The sequence below is a fragment of the Rattus rattus genome, chromosome 1 (assembly GCF_011064425.1).
Source record: "Rattus rattus isolate New Zealand chromosome 1, Rrattus_CSIRO_v1, whole genome shotgun sequence".
Taxonomy (NCBI): Eukaryota; Metazoa; Chordata; class Mammalia; order Rodentia; family Muridae; genus Rattus; species Rattus rattus.
In genome coordinates, this window is record NC_046154.1 from 93,940,732 (window position 1) to 93,959,667 (window position 18,936).

Below are 18,936 nucleotides of genomic sequence, written 5' to 3' on the forward strand. Positions count from 1 at the left end.
CTCACATATAAATGATTACTGTGTAGCTAACATGAATGAAGAAAGTATGCCTTACCTGTCTCAGTTAGCTGCAAACTGTCAGCTAGAGACAGCCTACCATCACCTCACTTGAGGAATTTCCCAGATTGGATTGGCCTGTAGGTGTGTGTGTGTGTGTGTGTGTGTGTGTGTGTGTGTGTGTGTGTGTGTGTGTGTGTGTGTGTATGGACTGTCTTGATTGTAAGAGGAGGTAGGATGACACAGGCCACAGGACGATACTATCTCATGGGCAGGTAGTGCTGGGTATAAAAGGATAGCCAGCCATGAGCCTGAGAACAAGACAGCAAGCAGCTTCCCTTTGTGATTTCTACTTGAGTTCCTGCCCTGACTTCTCTCAGTGTTGAGCTGTGCCCTGGAAGTGTAATCAAAATAAATTCTATGGTGCTTTGGATAAGAGTGCTTTATCAGCAACAGAAAAGTTGTTAGTGTTCTACCTCGATTTAAAAGTCACTCAGGGGAGGCTGAGGGTATAGACCATGGTAAAGTCTGTGCTTAGTATATGAGGCTGTGGGTTCTGTCCATACCACAATGTAACCAATAGGAAGGCAACGGCACTTCTCCCTCACACAGATAACTATTCTCCAGCTTCTCCAACAATGGGCTCCACACTGGTGTCGCCCTTGAGTCCCTCACAATCAGGTGGCCTACGTGTCCATCCCTAAGGCTAAGAGGAAGTTGTACTTGATCACAGTGAGTGACTGCTGAAAGAATGAATTACTGAAAAACAAACCACACACTCGGCACCTTAGCAAATACCTAACTGTATGCTAACACAGCAAAGGCGGACTTGAGGATGGTCTGCCCAAATCCTCCTCCTCTACAGCTAAGGTCACAGTAAGAAGGGACTGGAGCAGGATGGAAGGGGAGAGACAGATCAGGACGAGCAAACATCTCCCTCTCCTCCCCACCCCGCTTCTCCATCTCCTGATCAGGCATTTGCCATGTTCATAGAGTCATATTTAGCAGTCATTTCACTTTGTAAGTCTAGCATTGATGCTGAATTTATATAAAATCTCCTTGTCGGCAGACTATACAAATATTCTCCTGTGAGTTATTCTCGTGGCTTTGTGAGCTTATCCTTTGCTCCAAATCACCCATTCATCTGTAATCCGACTAAAGTTGTATCATTGACTGCATGTGTGAGTACTAGTTAGACTCTGAAGAACTTTAATTTTCTAAAATAAAGCGGCTCAAGATTCAGGGTGAGGAACCAGAAGATGCTTATTTTTGTACTTTCCCCATTTTGTGTGTGTATCTGTGGCACATGTGTTTGCATTTTCTGCATGTGTGTGAGCATGCATGTATGTGTATGTCTATCTCCAGGTTGAGGCTCGAGACTGATGTCAAGAATCACGCCTAACCATTCTCTCCACCTTCCCCACAGAGGCAAGAACTAATCAATCAAGCCCAGAACTTGCCAACATGGCTAGTCTTGCTAGGCAGCTTTCTCTGGGGATCCCATCTTGGTTCTTCGAGGCTGGAATTGCAGGCAGGGCATCATGCCCTCCTGGGGTTTCTGGGATCCAAACTCAGGTGTCATGCTTGCACAGAAAGCAGCTTGACCACTGAGCTGCCATCCCAGCATGCTCGAGTTCACTTTTACATGCTTTCCCCATCCTCTTCTCTAACCCTTGAATCCTTTCCTTTTCTCCTCCTTATGACCCATGAGATCTTGCTTTAGTCTGCAGTTTTGTTACATAACTTAGTTCACAAGCGAGACTTTTAATAAAAGAGATGGAGTCTTGCCTTCGCTCAAGTTGAGATCATAGGTTTAGAAAAACATGATAAGAAAAACTTGGTGCCAAGCACCTTCACCCTTGAGCATCTTACTGGTCAAGAATGTTTACATTTTTAACATTGGAGTTTTATTCATACAAACAGACAAAACAAAATCTGACTAGTGCTGAGGTTTCAAAATAAAAAATACCTTAACATCGTCTAAGGTATCAGAATACCTTAGAGCTGTTCAGCAAATGAACTTAATGGTTGGATGATCGGTCACAAAAGATCACAAAAATATTTCTCTCTCTCTCTCTCTCTCTCTCTCTCTCTCTCTCTCTCTCTCTCTCTTTCTCTCTCTCCCCCTCATATTTTGTTTTCCTGAAAGGAAGTGTTGGTCAGGTTTGCCCACCTGTGGATAGGCAGCTTAAGGACAGGTACATACTGAAGATGTGGTACGTGGCATGGACAATGTGATCCTCACAGCTCTGATAAACACTCCACAATGTAGCAGTCCCCAAGGCCTGCAGTTTGTCACACACATGGGACACATACAGCCCTGGGACTTTGTGCAGACTAATAAATTAGACAAATTTCCGCTCAGTCATCCAAAGGGCAAAAGAGGAATATTAAGTTCGGTCCATGCCGGCACAACACATTGGCTGATTTATTATTTTTTAATCCATATCATCACAAGTCATATTATATATTATTTATATAAACAATAAAAATAAATCATTGTTTCCATAGGTTAAAAAACCAAAAACCTTTAAAAGGATAATAACGCCAGTTCTTGTCTCATAGGAGATTCCGGTACATTAACGGAACCGTAGGGAATAGACGAGAACGGTACCAGCCCAGGAGTGAGCAGATAAATGGAATGAAAGGAATCACAAGGAGCGGACCTGGGTATAAAGATGAAATGTGGGCGTGATAAAGATGACATCTAAGTGAACGAGGGAAAAGGAAGAATGAATAAATCATGCTGATGGCTCGCCATGAGTGAAAACATAAAGCTTTATTCTAAACTCATGCCTTATTGGAAAATAAATTCTAGGGATTAAAACTGCTGAGGTGTATGGGCAAACGTATGGGCAAGCAAGCATTTGAGATGAAAACCTTCCCAAGTACGACTATAAGTAACAGGGTGTCAGATAAGACTTTGTAAATATTAAAATCTTGGCTCGGAATTCGAGACCATACATAAAAAAGTTTAAAAAGATATAATTTGGATACAGATGTCACTATAGACGAACTTCACCCAGGGCCTCATGAGGCCTGTGACAAGGACTGAGCATCCTCCTCTACAGAAACATATCAGAGGTTACACAAAGCGTGAACTCTTGTGGGGGAGGTACCTGGATGGCGAGCGTTCAGTTGATGGCTTCCCTTTGGATGGTCTTATTCTTTGTTTTTGAAATGATACAGCTCTTCATTTTATAATAAGCAAAATGAATACAGCTATCAAAATTACTTACTGGTCTGATTCCTGACTATTCCCTAGAAATTCTTACTTAGAAACATTAGTTATTAAGTAAAGGTGAGCATCCCACAAAACCCAGCATCTCGAGGTTTCCTGTCACAGGGCGTAGCATCTTAACACTGAACACTGAGTGTTTGTCTCATTAAAGAATTTGCTCACTGTTGCCGTGTAAAGCCGTGGCGTGACCGTGTACTCCTAAACGTCTCTGTGAGCGAGAGCTTTCAGCAAGCGTCCAGACCACTGCCTTGCTTTCTATCTATTGGTTCTGACAGAAGACCAGAGGCTCTGTCTAAATAATTCATATCTCGGTGCATGACAACAACCATCCAGAAGCCATTGGCTATGTGGGCACATGTGAATACGGATATGAGAGGTATACAAAGAACACCAAAACCGCGTCTTAATAGATATGAAATCCAGCTTTAATGCACAGAGAATATATGCTTTCTCCCAAAGTGCCTAGGACCATAAATTAGTGAAATAAATATCAATCATTGACATCTTTCCTAATATTTTGTATTTTAAAGGACTTACAATCACTTTGACATGACTCCAAATAACTTAAACCTTTCGTAGCTGATTAAATGACTGAGAGTAAGAGATGCGGTGGTGACGGCAGTCGGCACCTGTCTAGACAGATCACCTAAAGGGGCCATCCATTAAAAGAGAACAGTTTCCCCGGAAGAGCCTTGTCCGTGGAAACAGACAGCCCCAGGGTTCATTAGGCTCCCGCACTTAACAGACCGTACACCCCTGAGCGAGTGGCTTGCCGTCGTGCGTCTGTTTCCAGACTGTGAGACGGGGAGAGGAATCTATCTCATGATGGTTATTGAGAGCTTATATTTAAAGTCCCAGGCACGTGCTAGGTACCTAAAAGGAAACAGTGGGCTTTGCTTATTGGAGGAGGATGTGGAGGCTCCTGTGATGTGGGAGGAAGCTAGCAGCTCTCCTCTGAGAAGCTCACACAGGAAGGAATTCAACCTAAGTGCATTTTCCTCCGCTGAGGGGGTGACCACCAACCTGGGAACTGACTGAGGGTAGGAAAGACGACTCACTACTCAGCTGAGTCAACAGTCAGCTCATTTAAAGTGGAACTCATTCCCTTCTGGTGACTGAAGTGATCTTACTCCCCAGTCAGGGCACTCCCTTCCTTCTATGGAAACCAGACAGCTACTTAGGAAGGAGGGACTCGGAACAAAGAGATGGAATTATAGCTGCTTTATGTGGGCACAGTGAGGCCTCACCTTGTCTTATGAGCATTCCCACTTCCCCAGTGTTTAGAACCGGGTTACTCCTTTGGGTGGTGCCTTATGGGCACTGCCATGTTTGGAGCATTGGGTCTTTTTAGTTTTCAAGGCTACCCATCCATCCTTATTCTGTCTACATGAGCCTTCCCCTAAGGTGGGAAGAGACAATCAATGCATTACTCTCTGTTTACTAAACAATCAGTTTCAGCCCTGCCCATCCCCAAGTTGCAAGATTACCACAATGCAAGTGTTGTGTGCACCTTTGATAGGCAGTCTTAGAAACTGCCTGATGCTCTCGTTGCCAAGTTCCTCGTGCTTCCTGAGTGTTTCCTCAGATAAAATGAAGTCATTTTTTTCTATCGTTTCTTTAGACTGGATGGGTGGATGGGAAGATAAGGAATGGATAGATGGAATACGGACAGAACGGTGTACGGCCATTCCAGAGTAAGTCCTTGGTATCTTACCTGCCACTCAGAATGATGACACACACAGAACGAACACGGTCTCTGAAATGTTCGCTCCGTGGTTTTGAATGTAAAGAACACAAAGGCCGAGCACTACACTGAGGCTGGGGAGAAGAGAGGCTGTCTGCCAAAGTGCCCACTCTCACCAGAAAGTTCTCCTTCTCACTCCCATCACAGGGAGTGAATCACCTGCACTCTGGGCCAGAGACCCTGCTCTCTGCATACTGGTCTTGTGCAAGCCTGTTAGCATTTGTAAGCCCCACCTCTGTAGGAAGTTGATCCTAATTTTAGCCCCAGTCCTGCCCTGGCAGCGTTGACAGGAGACAGGGACAGCGTTTTGAACACAGCACAGACTGCTCCAAAGACTTGTCTGGAGATGCAGAGAAGAGACAGACAGAAATGGCCAACCAACCGAGATCCTGCCGCTTTCCTTCTCTGGAACACTCCCCTCTGTTTATTGTGTGTGGTGAACTCACAAGCATGCTGCACAGATATAGGTCAGGCTGCTCTTGGAAATCACGAGCCAGCTTGCTCACGGTCCTCATTTGAAGGATTCATTTAACACAACCCGGATTCCCAGAGAACATGCGAGAATAAAGATCTACTATGTTTCAGGGTCCCAGTCAGTAACCCGTCAGCAGCTCCCTTCCAAGCAGCCTCTGAGAAAAGCAATTCTGCATACACAAGATCATGGCAACTTGAGGCCAGTGGGAGGTTTTCCTTCTTTAAAAAGCCCAGGAATAATCAAACAGGCAAGCCACAACTCAGGGCTGGTCCTTGAACATGGACACATTATTATCTGAACATGCAGAAGGCAACATTCAGCCACTGGTGGGTCATTTGTGACAGTGACAGGGCTAATTTACTACTGCAATCAATTACAGTGCTTAAGAGCATTATGTATAAAAGGGGGAAGAGTCACAACTCTCCTCCCCCCTCTCCCTGCCTGCCTCTCTTTTAAATAAGGTACAGTAGACACTGAACCAAATCAAATCCTTTAAAAGCCTAGTTTGACCAATCACTTGGTCTAACAGAACACCTCTAATATTGTAAAGTCAAAATAAAATAAATGAACAATCTGAAACACGCAGTGTCGTTCTTTTATTAGATCCCACTGCCTCATCTCCCTCCCCCTTAAGAAAGATTCTTTTTTTTTTTCACTTTCAAAAATTCCATTACGTTAAGTACAGCTTTTGAAGCCTCCGAACAAAATACACTAGAGAAACAACTCGGGCCACGCGGAGCACTCACATCCAGCTTCTCTGTGTATCTACCATGTTGCATCGGAGCAGTGCAATCTCAGTGCAATCTCACCGAAAGCAGAATGCTGCCAACGGCGCCCGAATTTGAGAAAAACCACAAGGAAAGGCAAGAGACCCTCTCCTGGCTGTGTGGGAAAAGGCTGGATGGAGCGGCACTGCGCCTCCACGGCGGCAGGGCAGGCTCCGCAAGGCTCCGAGAAGCGCGTGGTCTGCAGGGCGAATGGCACACAGGTTCCTGGGGTCCGCCGCTTACCTTGGAATGTTGAAGCAGCAGCACCTGCTCGTCAAGCTGTTGTCTCTTCCCTTCTATTTCCGTCTGCCTCTTTCTTTTTTCCTTGAAAATGAAGAGAGAAGGAGAGAGAGAGAGAGGCTGTCAGAGTGGGTGGGTGTTGGCTCCAGGAATCTGAAGGCAGGGAGCGGGAGTGGAAACGCTACACATCTGTGCAGACACTTTCCAGAGAGGCTGAGCGCACGCAGCAGCGTCACCTGCTCCACCGTCGCTGGGTGGATCGCAGGCAGCAGCCTCCTCTGAACGCGTCTGCGGTGGGCTCCATGAGAAACAATTTAATTCAGAAGGAAAGGACACACACACACACACACACACACACACACACACACACACACACACTACTGCTGCTCTCTGTGTTGTGCAGGGCTAATTTGAAGACAAAGAATAAAAATGTCTCGGTGTTGCTACAAACTGCAGATAGGAAGAAATGGTGGTGGGGACTCTAAGGCTGAATTCTTCTCATCCAGATCACATGCAGATATAATAGAGTACAAATTTAAATTTGGAAGCATAAAGCATCAAACTGGACACACCAAACAATGCAAATGAGAGGGGCGGTCCTTGCTTAAATAAGCCTTCTGGTACAGTGTTTCATGTGGGCGGGGTTTGCTGAGGTTAGGGTAAATAAAACATCTAGGATCTGCCTAGGTCCAAGCACCAGCCCTGTCAGTTACTAACTACGTGCCTTTTAAGTAAGTTTTAGGCTTCCTGGGTCTCCTGAATGGAGACTGTCCAAATCACATGGCGGAAATGTGTCTTATAGTGAAAGGATACATCCCGAAAGCCTGGAACAAAGCTTGGCCTCCAGTAAGCATTCATTCTTCTCTGTCTGTGATTATTTGCTTTGCCACACATTCATTTCGAGGAAATGCCTAGAAACCCATTTGAAAGGGATGTATTTCTACTATAACCATTCCATTGGAACACGCACTTCACATTTTCTTCTTCTCAATACTTCTCCAGTGCAGACAATAAACAGCACAGAAGTGTGACTCATACGAACAGAGAGGTCTGCCCTTCCCACAGCAGACTTGCCAACGTTTTGCTGCTGAAGTATACAGGGGGGGTTTTACTGAGACATGCTCAAGAGTAAATCACTCTCCTTTACTCACAGATGTAGGGAGAAACTTGTTAGGCAAGGCATATTGGCTTTTCACAGCACAACAGCCAAACCCTGGGGGATACAATGGGGCTGAGGTCTGGATGCTGTGTTTGCTGTTAATGGAAGCTTTGATTTTTTTTTTTTTTTATGTAGTGCCATGTTTCTGGGGATGTGGTCATATCAGGGCTGTTCAAATCAGTGCAATGTATGCAATGTATAAACTTTGAGAAATATCAGTTCATATTCTTGAGCAACTAGAATGCAATATCTAAGGAAGGACAGAATTTCCTAGCCAAATCAGACCTGTAGGTGTTTTAGAAACCATTTTCCAAAGGAGTCCAATCAATGTCACATGACTAGCCTCTGTGTCCAGATTTCTTCCCCGCCCCCAACAGAAAGCAAACCAGGAACTCTGGTCAGCCCCATAATTCCACAATCCTGCCATCCCTCTGAACTCCACATTCCCATATTGAGCATCCCCCAACAGCTATGGATGGCAAGTCCAGTGTTCTGTCACCTTGAGCATGTGTGACTGAAATCTCACTTGTCCGTATCCCCTTTTCATTCCTGGTCCTCTGAGTTCATCTCAGCAAGCGATATTGCTCCCCTCTGAGTCATTCTATGCTCTCATTTTCTTGAACGAGAAGAGTCCTGTTGATCCTGCCCCCTCCCAGTTTTGTGTGTTTTTATTAATGCCACCAATGCATCCATTTTCCACTATGACCTTTGGCATACCAGAGTCCTAACGCTTCATTTCAGTCCTATCTGGATTGCTGTAGTGACGTCCTTACTGGTCCCCATTAATCAAGTCTCTGTCTGTAAATGTTACCAGAGAGAGGGTCTTTCTTTTTTCATTTTGAGACAAGGTCTCACTGTGTAGCCCAAGGTGACCTTGAACTCATAATTCTCCTGCCTCAGCCTCCTGAGTGCTGGGATCACTGGCATATGTTTCCATATAAGGCTGCAGCAATATTCTTCTATGAAAATTCCCTCCCTAGCCTTTGCCTAAAACCCAGGCTGTCTCTGCTGCTTTAGTACCAAGACCAGATTCCTCGGTGTAACCTAAAAGGCTGTCCTCTATCCCATTGTTTCACCATAAGGAGCAACCCTCAATCCATATTCTTCAACCTCAACAACTCTCTGTGGTTTCCTGACCTGCTGACCTGGCATGAGTCTTCCTTCCTGACTTTACTCCTCTTGGTTTCTCTAACAATAATGGAGGCCTCTTACTGCTTCATTTGACAAAAACTATTCACCTTTGAAAGCACAGCTTAAATATTCACGAGGCTTTAATGACTGCCTGTTGTTGGGTTTATCTTCCTGGCCGAGCTTCCTCTGAGAATGCAGCTAAAATAGCTCTGTAAAAGGCAGCCGTTGGACACCAGTCCTGGTTAGTCACACACCCCTGTTCATCCTTCCAGCCAGGCTTACACAGGAGCCAGACTGAACCAGTCACCTTTATCCTGTTGCACTGCTGATTAAAGTGAGGGGGGGCGGTATGGAATGACCCAAATAGAGTGGAGGACATGTTTCCAAGGACGTCGATCGTTAGGAAAGGAAAATGAACTCCTCCTTTCCACTAGAGCCCAGAGATGACACTTGTCCAAGTAGCTGTTTTCCCAAGTCACATGGAAGTAATGTGTGTGTGTGCATGCACACACACACACACACACACACACACACACACACACACACACACGCACATGCACATTGCGTGCACGCATCGTAGAAAGTAAGATCAATGCAGAGAGTAGCGGGATGAAAACACACAGCAGGAGCCTAAAACATTGTTTGGGTCCCAGGTCTAATCAGACATAAAGCCAGCGTCATTCATCCTTGGAGTTCCTAAACTGAAACATCTACCCATTGCTTACGCTAGTTTGGGTGACTCATTTGTCACAACTGAAAGCATTCCTTTGACACAGAAACCTTGTCTGCTCCCTCCTGAGACCTCATCATACTCTTCTTCCTCCATATGTGGTGGTAGGTTGTAGGATGATGTCACAGGTGAGGCAGGTACAGGATAGAAGGAGGCCTGTCATTGGAGGAGAAGGAAGGATGGGCGGGAGAGAAGTTTGAAGGAAGAGGAGGAGACTAGGGGAAAGAGGAGGAGAGACAGGAGATGGAGAGAGGGGAGAAGCCATGGCAGGTGATATTAAGATTCTGCTCTGTGTATTTACAGGTTGTTATTAATGTTCTCAAGGGATGGATGGTATTGGGCTTTGTATGTTTAAGTGGGCAATTATATCTTACCAATTGGATCTAAGATTATTGTGTTGTGTGTTCTTTTATGTGAGGGTTTGAGTGTAGGAAAGTGTGCGGCTGGGCTGTGTTTCCGCCAAGATATTTAGCAGATACCTTGGGACACCACGGTGCAGAGCTAGCGGGGTAAAAGACACCAATACTCGTTTTTATTTTTATATTTTTTACAACAAGAGTAGGTTTTCCTTACGGACAAGGTCTTTTTATACAACCCAGGTTGACTTTGAACTTGCCATCATTACAGCCTTAGGGATGCGGGTCTTTTTGCATTAATGCTTCAAATACTTTACTCACTTACCTATGTAGACATTGCCACCCTCTATTAAATTATGGGCTGTAGAGGGCAGGGACATCGGCCGGCATGTCTAAAGCTAAGGACACTGCATGCTGAGCATGTGTAATGGATACCTGTGAATAGCTGTAAATGGATGGACTGGCCTCTTTACTCTCCTCTGTGTGGGTCCCTATTTATCCACATCTCTCACTTAGCTGCATTATGAATTCTCGTTTGTGATCAATGACAACATATACACTATTGAATGCACATCAGCTATTAGCCAATAGAACTGAATGTCATAGTGATGGAGGTATTGATCCATGTGGACGGCTATTGCTATGCATATGAGGAAAGGGTTGAGAAAGCTAACCTGGGAGAGAACCAGGGAAAGCAGAAGTAGGTATTACAGGGGAAGTCTGATGGACACCGTAACAACCACTGTGGGGGCCGGTGTTTCCCAAGAGACATCTGGAATGAAGTGAACGCAATCCATTAGGAAGGTTTCCAGGTACCCCACTATCAGGGAGGCCACACAAGCCACGCACCTTGTCTTTCTGTAATAGTATGCTTCCCTAGCAGATATTTTCTTGACGGATTGCAATATCGTAAACACTGCAAAGCCTTAGTAGAGTAAGGGGCACTTGCTAGTGTGCAGCACACACGGTTCAAAGGTCTAGTGAGTGTGGTGGGAAGAGGTGGTGGAGGGAGTCAGGGAAGCCTCTCTCTGCTTTGGGGAAACTTAACAATGCCCCTCCCACTCCTGTTGCATGAAATACTGTCTGGGTACAGGGAAGTACAAGGTGGCAGCTGGAGGCTTGGGGAGTTCTGTTACTACTTAATGTAAACTCTTTGATGGCACCACTTAAAATATCCACAAAGCCATGGTGGCTATCTTTGGATCGATCTAAAGGTTGGCTAAGCTCAGCTCATGAGAAGCAAAGGGAGGCTGAGTTGGGACAGTTGTAAGAAGCAGATAATGAAGACCTATCCTGACTTGGGCTAACGCCCAGTGTTCCAGGGCCTAGCAATGAGAAGAAGCCCGAAGACACACGCAACAAACTGTATCTACCCAGAGATTTCAAATTTTATGTAAGAGAGGAAAAATGTAAGTGGTGAAAAGAAAGAAATGGTAGGACAGAAAAAAATTAAAAATGGTAAATGTAATATTTCTTCCTCTGACTGCTCAAGAGAATCCTGCTGTCATATCCACCCAGGGCGGGCTGAAGGGGATTTGTGTGACCCACTCCTCTCACAGAGCCAGTAGCCCCGACTTTCTGTGAGTTTGCCTGCCTGGCTTTCTGCAGCCCAGAACAGAAGAAGAGGCGCAGTGCTGAAAACTGCAAAGAACAGTTTTAAATAGCTCCCCTTTGGGAAGGCAATGGGGGTGGAAGAGACGTCACATAGGAGAGACAGAATGGAGAAGTAAAGAAGAGAAAGGGCTTGAAGGTAGTTGGGCATTGAAGTATAAGGTGGAAGAGGGCTGGGGGCTTAGCACAGTGGTAGAGTGCTTGCCTGGCATTCGTGAGGACCTAGGTTCAATCCCAGCCTGGCAACCAGCACATATAGAATGCAGGAGTTGAGATGTCTAATCAAAGCACTGGGAAAGACGACCTCCGGCCACCCCCTCCCCCCACCCACACACACAAAAGATGCTGGATGCTGAATGCTGGAATTACCTTGCCAACTAGATTGTATTTCTTTGTGATTTTTCAGATCAAGCTGGATCCCCAGGCCACCTAGGTTTTATGTAGGTTACACTAAGACATAAAATGTCACCTGAAAATTAAGTTACGGGAAAATCAACATGCAAATGGAAATTGGAGGAAGTTCATCTATTAAGGAATCAGAGTGTCATCCCAGGCATTATAATTACCTGTTTAATGCCCCTGCAGAGATGATGCTATTTATGGCTCTGAGGACGGAGTTGGAGGAAGGGGCTCACTGAAGCAGGGTGACAAAACACAAAATAACCAGGGAGGTGCCCTCTCAGCTCTGCCCAACTGCTGGTCCCGTTAACAATGCATGTCGAGCTTGCTTGGTGGGCCTATCAGTCGAGATAAGCTATCTTGTCTCACTGCCATTAGAGGTTAAAACTCACTCTCTGGCTTGAATATCAAAGTCATCAGTGAAGATCTTCACTACACTCAGGCTTTCAAAGTGACTGGACACCGAGATCACTCCTGCTTGTTAGGCCTCTGTGATACCCATTTGCTGGGAAATGGGTAAACCAGTTGTCTCAGTTCCTGTTCTATTGCTGGGAAGAGATACCATGATCAAGGCAATTCTTATAGAATAAAGCAGCCAACTGAAGGCTTGCTTACAGTTTCAGAGTTCTAGTCCATGTTCATCGCAGTGGGAAGCAGACCAGCATGGTGCTGCAGCAGTAGCTGACGGCTTTACAGCGTGATCTGTAGGGAGCAGGCAGATAGGATCCCCACACCCTGCCCGGTAACATACCTTCTCCAACAAGGCCACACCCACTCCAACAAGGCCACACCCACTCCAACAAGGCCACACCTACTCCAACAAGGCCACACCTACTCCAACAAGGCCACACCTACTCCAACAAGGCCACACCTACTCCAACAAGGCCACACCTTCTCCAACAAGGCCACACCTACTGCAACAAGGCCACACCTTCTCCAACAAGGCCACACCTACTGCAACAAGGCCACACCTTCTCCAACAAGGCCACACCTACTGCAACAAGGCCACACCTTCTCCAACAAGGCCACACCTACTCCAACAAGGCCACACTTGCTCCACTTCAACAAGACCACGCCTTCTAGTCCTTCCCAAACAATGCCACTAACTAGAAACCAAACATTCAAACATACGAGCCTGTGGAGGCCATTCTCATTAAAACTACCACACCAGTACTGGGGTTTGTAGATAGGTGCTTATATAGACATATACATATACATATACATATACAGACACATATACATACACACACACACACACACACACACACACACACACACACTTGGATCCCACAAAAATAAGGAAAAAAATATCCACTAGAAACGTTTTAAAATACTTATGACTGTAGAAAGAGCTCTGACGGTACCGCGCTTGTCTTGTAAACACAAGGACCCCAGTTTAGTCTCCAGGTTCTTAGAGCCTACATTTAAAATTCCAGCCCTGGGGAGGCAGAACCAAGCAGATACCCGAAGCTCACAGGCCAAGCAGCATAGCTAAGCCAACTTGGCAAGGTCAGGCTAGTGAGAGACTCTGTTCCCCATTGTTCACTAGAGAAGGTAGACAGTTCATGAGAAAGAACAGAGCCTGTCCCCTACTCCCTCACACACACACACACACACACACACACACACACACACACACACACACACAGAGCCAGATATACACATGCACACGTATCCATGCATAGATCTTGACCCCAACCCCCACACACAGAGGAGGGGGCTTAGCCAGAAGAACAAGTCTACATCTCCTGTAATCAAAATTGCTGCCCGACCAGGCACCCATTCAACTTAACACATTTTCACATGGCATGGAAAAATTCTAGAACTCTATTTCCTGTGGCTTAGTTTTGACTGGCATTTCCATTTATATAACTTGTCTTTTATGCAACCAATTCTGACCTCTAGTTGTTGTCAGTGGTAAGCGAGGAAAATAAATTCCTGCTTTTTTTTTTTTTTTTGGCTTGTGACAGAATGACAGTAATTATAAGACCAAGAGAAGACTTTGAAAAAAGACACACACACACACACACACACACACACACACACACACACACACACACACTAATTGGGCCAAACTTTAAAAGTGGCCTTTGAAAGGGAACTCAAGAAACATCCTGTAGGGATTAGATGAAATACTGTGATTAATTATACTGAAATGTTAACATATGTATTTTATTAATGTCAAGTCAGATGTAAACCACAGCAATTTAGTTTCAGATCCTTTGTAGGCACTTTATTTCTTTCTTTCTTTCTCTCTCTCTCTCTCTCTCTCTCTCTCTCTCTCTCTCTCTCTCACACACACACACACACACACACACACTGAAATAAGTTTAAATAAATATAAAATTAAAATATCCTAGGGAGAATATGTGTAGGCTTATGCAAAAATGGTCTCTGTTTATGTAAGGAACTAGAACATGTGTGCATTTTGGTATTCAGAGGGATTCTGGGATACCAAGGGACAAGTGTGACAATAGCAACAGAACTTATCAAGTGTCATGTGTTTCTTCAGGGACTACCCTTCAAGTCTTCACTGAGTTGATTGATAAGCAGTGGCCAAATGCATTTGAAAAGAAGTCAGTCTGGCCCTAGCATACTACCCGATAGTGTTCTCTCACTCCAGATAAAATCGTGTACACTCCCCAGATATCTCCACCTGTGGATGCATGCACCTTCCAGAGCAGAGGAGAACTTGAAGATGCCAGACATTTCTGATGTCAAAACTGCCCACCCCTGAAAAAGGAGGGTGTTTTTAAAAATAAAATTGTGAGATGTTTTCAATGTTAAACACAACTGGGACAAAGCTGTGTTCCATTTCCTCCTCAAAGCAGACACTGCAGCAGACACTTACAAGGGATCCAGTGGCCTAATAAATAAAGTCAATGTAAAACATTTCTATTCCATTCAAATGTTCCTTCTCCAAGGGAGGATTGTGGGTTCACTAAGAATGGAGGGACCACTGAATATCAGAATATGCCCCGCTAAAATTAGATGCCTGAAAGAAGGGACAAAGCATTCCATTAAGCTGGTTATATTGTCTCAGGAAGATGGGCGAGGCACAGGAGAAAAGCCCGAGGACAGGAAGCACCTGGACCCTGAGTGAACTTCATAACAATCTCAGAGCATCGCTGTCACGCTCCTATCCAATCTCAGAGCAGCGCTGCCACGCTCCTGTCCAATCTCAGAGCAGCGCTGCCACGCTCCCGTCCAATCTCAAAGCAACGCTGCCATGCTTCCATCCAATCTCAGAGCTGCAGACTGTGGGATAGCCAAGGGGTTAGGGTACACCTAAAGAGAGTTGTCACAGTAAGATACGAAGCAAAATAGCCTGTGAAAAACTAGGAAGAGACCACTATACATCCAGACCAAGAAATGTAAACACTCAGAAATTAGCTTGAATCCAGAGACATCCGCACCTTTTCTACAGTTGATTTTAACCCAAAGGCAGGGGATCCTTGCCTTTTCTGGCCTTGTCCAATTGTGCTTCTGTTTGTTTCTTAGATGCTGACATCTGATTAACCTTTAAGATTTATAAACATTTTTAATAAAAGCATAGATTACAATCACTCAGAATGTCCACACCCAGATGAGTACTGTTAACATTGGAAAATGGAAATAACACAGGTACTCTCACTAGCACACAATGAAAGAATTATACAACTAAGACAAAAAACAAACAAACAAAACAAAACAACAACAACAAAAACAAACACTAAGGCAACTGTTGTTTCTCCTCCCACCATACTATCTCCTGGCATCCATTTCCTTAGGGAACAATTCTTAATAGTTTTCTGTGATTTCTATAAGAAAAAAGAGTGTCCCAACATGCTATACAGTTGGTGGGCCCTTTACAAAAGCGTGGAGACCTGCTCTTCAGGACATGTTGTCTGCACTGTAGTGGGCTTACAGCCTTCTCTCTGTCAGCAGAGTCCTCCTTGTTCTTTGAACTCTGACTGGAGGATCACAGACAGATCTTAATTGATGCATAGCTAGCCACTGATTCATTATTTAGGAGCTCGCCGTATTCCTCTTGGTATCGTGAACAGGGATTTGCTGGCCCGTCCTCAGCACATCATAGGCATACTTTTGTGCCAGCATCCACAGGGTGCATTTCAAACATCGACTTACTGAGTCAATAGACGTGACCATTTAAAACTTTAATAGGGACAAGCTGCCCTCCCCCCAAAATCCATTTTTCTGTGTTCTGTGTGGTATAATTCTAAGCAGGAGACAAACCTCACTCCACTACTACATTTTGTTAGTTTATGCCCATTTTAGTTATCTTTGGAGGCCCCAAGGGGGGTTTTAAACGAAAGAAACGTCCTACCACTTCATTAGTAACTGCCATATTCTCAGAACATGTGCCGGTAGTTTGTTCTCCTGGATCCGTATCTCCGGCTGTGGTGACACGCTCACTCGTATAGCACCGGGGATACAGGAAGGGGAATGGCACATTGGAGCCAGTCCGGGCTTCATAGTGAGTGCCCCACCCCCATCTCAGCAAAGCAAACAGTGGCTTGCTACTTTGGGCGTGGTCATCTAGGATGATCCCACTACATGCTCCAGGGAGCTCAGACTGACTTCTAAGCCTTGAACTATTAGTATCAGAATGGTCACGCCACCAAATTGTGCTCACTGAACTCATAAGAGACTAGTCTCTTCTGTCATTTCTAGACTTCATGGTGCAAAAGGACATTTTCCAAGCACCAAAATTACGTACAGATAGGTTCGGGCCATGTAAAGAGTGAAAACACAAGAAAATGCTGTGACCGTGTAACCGGAGGATGGGAAAAAACAGTTTTAAAGGTCATACAGAGAAACCCACAAAATACAAAGTTGGTTATGTTTATTGTGGAAAAATTTAAACTATTTTTAATAGTGCCAATGAATCATAATAACTCAAAGGCCAGTGTTAAATTAGGAAAATACTTGCAATGTATGTCAAATGGTTAAAAGTTTCATTTTTTTTTAAAAAAAGAATTGTCATAACTCCATATGAGTCACAAAAAATAGAAGTGTATTGACATAGGAAAAAATAAAATGTAGGGGAAATGTTCAATGTTTTTAATAGGAAATACTAAAATGTCATTTTCTGTTCATAAAATGGATACTATCCTTTGGGGTTGGCTAAATGCCCCCCATCCCTTAAGTTTCTAAGCATATATTTATTTTATATATTTTAAGTTAATTACATAATTAACTTTACATCCCTATGCAGCTTCTCCTCCCTCCTCTCCTCCCAGCTCCTCTAAAGAATCAATTAACCGGTAGGTGCTCACAGAGACCAACCACCGACCAGAGAGCATGCGTGGGGTGGACCTAGGCTCTCTACAGATAGTTTATGTATTTTTTATGCCTGCATGTGTGTATAGATACATGTGAGTGCCTGTTATTCTTGGAGGTCAGAAGAAGGCATTGGATCCCTTGGAACTGGAGTTCCTGATGGTTCTAAGCCACCAGGGGGTGCTGGGACTTGAACCCAGATCCTCTGCAAGAGCAGCAAATGCTCTTGACTGCTGAGCTCTTGTTCCAGATCCACTTCCCTCAATTTATAACATGTATTTATTTATTTGCCATGTATGTGTGCATGCCCATGTGTGTGGTGTGTTGCGTTGTGTGTGTGTGTGTGTGTGCGTGTTGTGTGTGTGTGTGTGTGTGTGTGTGTGTGTGTGTGTGTATAGACCAAGGACAAGTTGTGGGAGTCAGTTCTCTTCTACCATCATGCGTGTTTTGGGGATCAAACTCAGGCCATCAGGCTTGGCAGGAAGTACTTTTACCCACTGAGCCCCCTTGCCCGCAGCTCTTACCCCTGCTGGTATCTCCGACAGACTGATAAATAACAGCCACCTTCGCAGAACTCATCCCCTGACGGGTTCCTCAAATTTGTTCACTGTCTCAGTCAATAAGATTCATACTCCATAACGAGCTTGTCTGTCTGTCTATCTCATTTATAACCATAAATGACTCTCATGCCTGGAACCAAGCCAAACACAACCTAGGCCTAAATAAGACTGTCTTGATGAATCAATCAAAAACAAATAAATAAAATCAAGCCATTAAAATTCATTTTATAAAGCTTTTAAGAGTCACATTTTCAATATCAAAATGCTATCATTTTTGGGGGGGATGGGGGACAAACCCAGGGCCGTATGTGAGTGTTCAATCCCTGAAACCCAGAGGGGTTGGGGAGAAGAAGGGAGGGGAGAGAAGGATTGATTCTCAAGTACTCAGTTTAAACAGCAGAGTCCAAGCAGCACTGGGGATGTGGAACCTGAAGAGCCCACCTCCTGTAGCCAGGCAGGAACCAGGAGTGATGGAGGTACCAACCCACCCACAAACATTCAACCCCAAATCTATCCTGTCTACAAGAAATGCAGGGAGGGGAGCAGAGACCGAGGGAATGGCCAAGCTGTAACCGGCCCAACTAGAGACCCAACCCATGGGCAAGCACCAATCAATCCCTGACACTGTTAATGATGCTATGTTGTGCTTGCAGACGGGAGTCTAGCAAGCCTGTCCTCTGAGAGGCTTCACCCAGCAGCTGACTCAGACAGATGCAGAGACCCACAGTTAAACAGTGGATGGAGCTTGGGAACTCTAATGGAAGAGTTTTGGGAAGGAAGGAGGGCCTTGAAGGGGATAGACCACAGGAAGACCCACAGAGTCAACTAACTAACCTGGACCCTGGGGGCTCTCAGAGACTGAGCCACCAACCAAAGAGCTAACACGGGCTAAAGCTAGCCCCTGCCCCACTCCCCCCACCTGCACATATGTACCAGATGTGGAACTTACTCTTCATATGGGTCCTGAGCATCTGGAGCCGGGGCTATCCCAGAAGCTGTTGCCCTACTGGGCTGCCTTTCCTGGCCTCACTGGAAGAGGAAAAGCCTAGCCCCACAGACACTTGTACCGGGGTGGGGGGGGGGGTGGGGGTGGGGATTACCTAGGGGGCCTCCACCTTTTCACAGGAGAAGGAGAGGGGGGATGGGGAAAGGATTGTGGAAGGGGGTGACAGGGAGGAGAGCTGCAATTGGGATGTAAAGTGAAGAAAAAAAGCATGTGCAACCTTAGGGTTTATTTTGTTTG

The 18,936-nt window shown here is 45.1% G+C and overlaps 1 protein-coding gene across 2 annotated transcripts in view; it reads right to left on the reverse strand.

Annotated features, from left to right (window-relative positions):
• Window positions 1-18,936, reverse strand: part of LOC116901640 (paralemmin-2) — a 278,561-nt gene that overhangs the window by 65,016 nt on the left and 194,609 nt on the right. For both annotated transcript variants that reach the window (XM_032903739.1, XM_032903747.1), the window contains one exon: window positions 6,468-6,548. In XM_032903739.1, coding sequence (XP_032759630.1) covers window positions 6,468-6,548 — 81 coding nt within the window. The remainder of the gene's footprint in view (window positions 1-6,467; window positions 6,549-18,936) is intronic.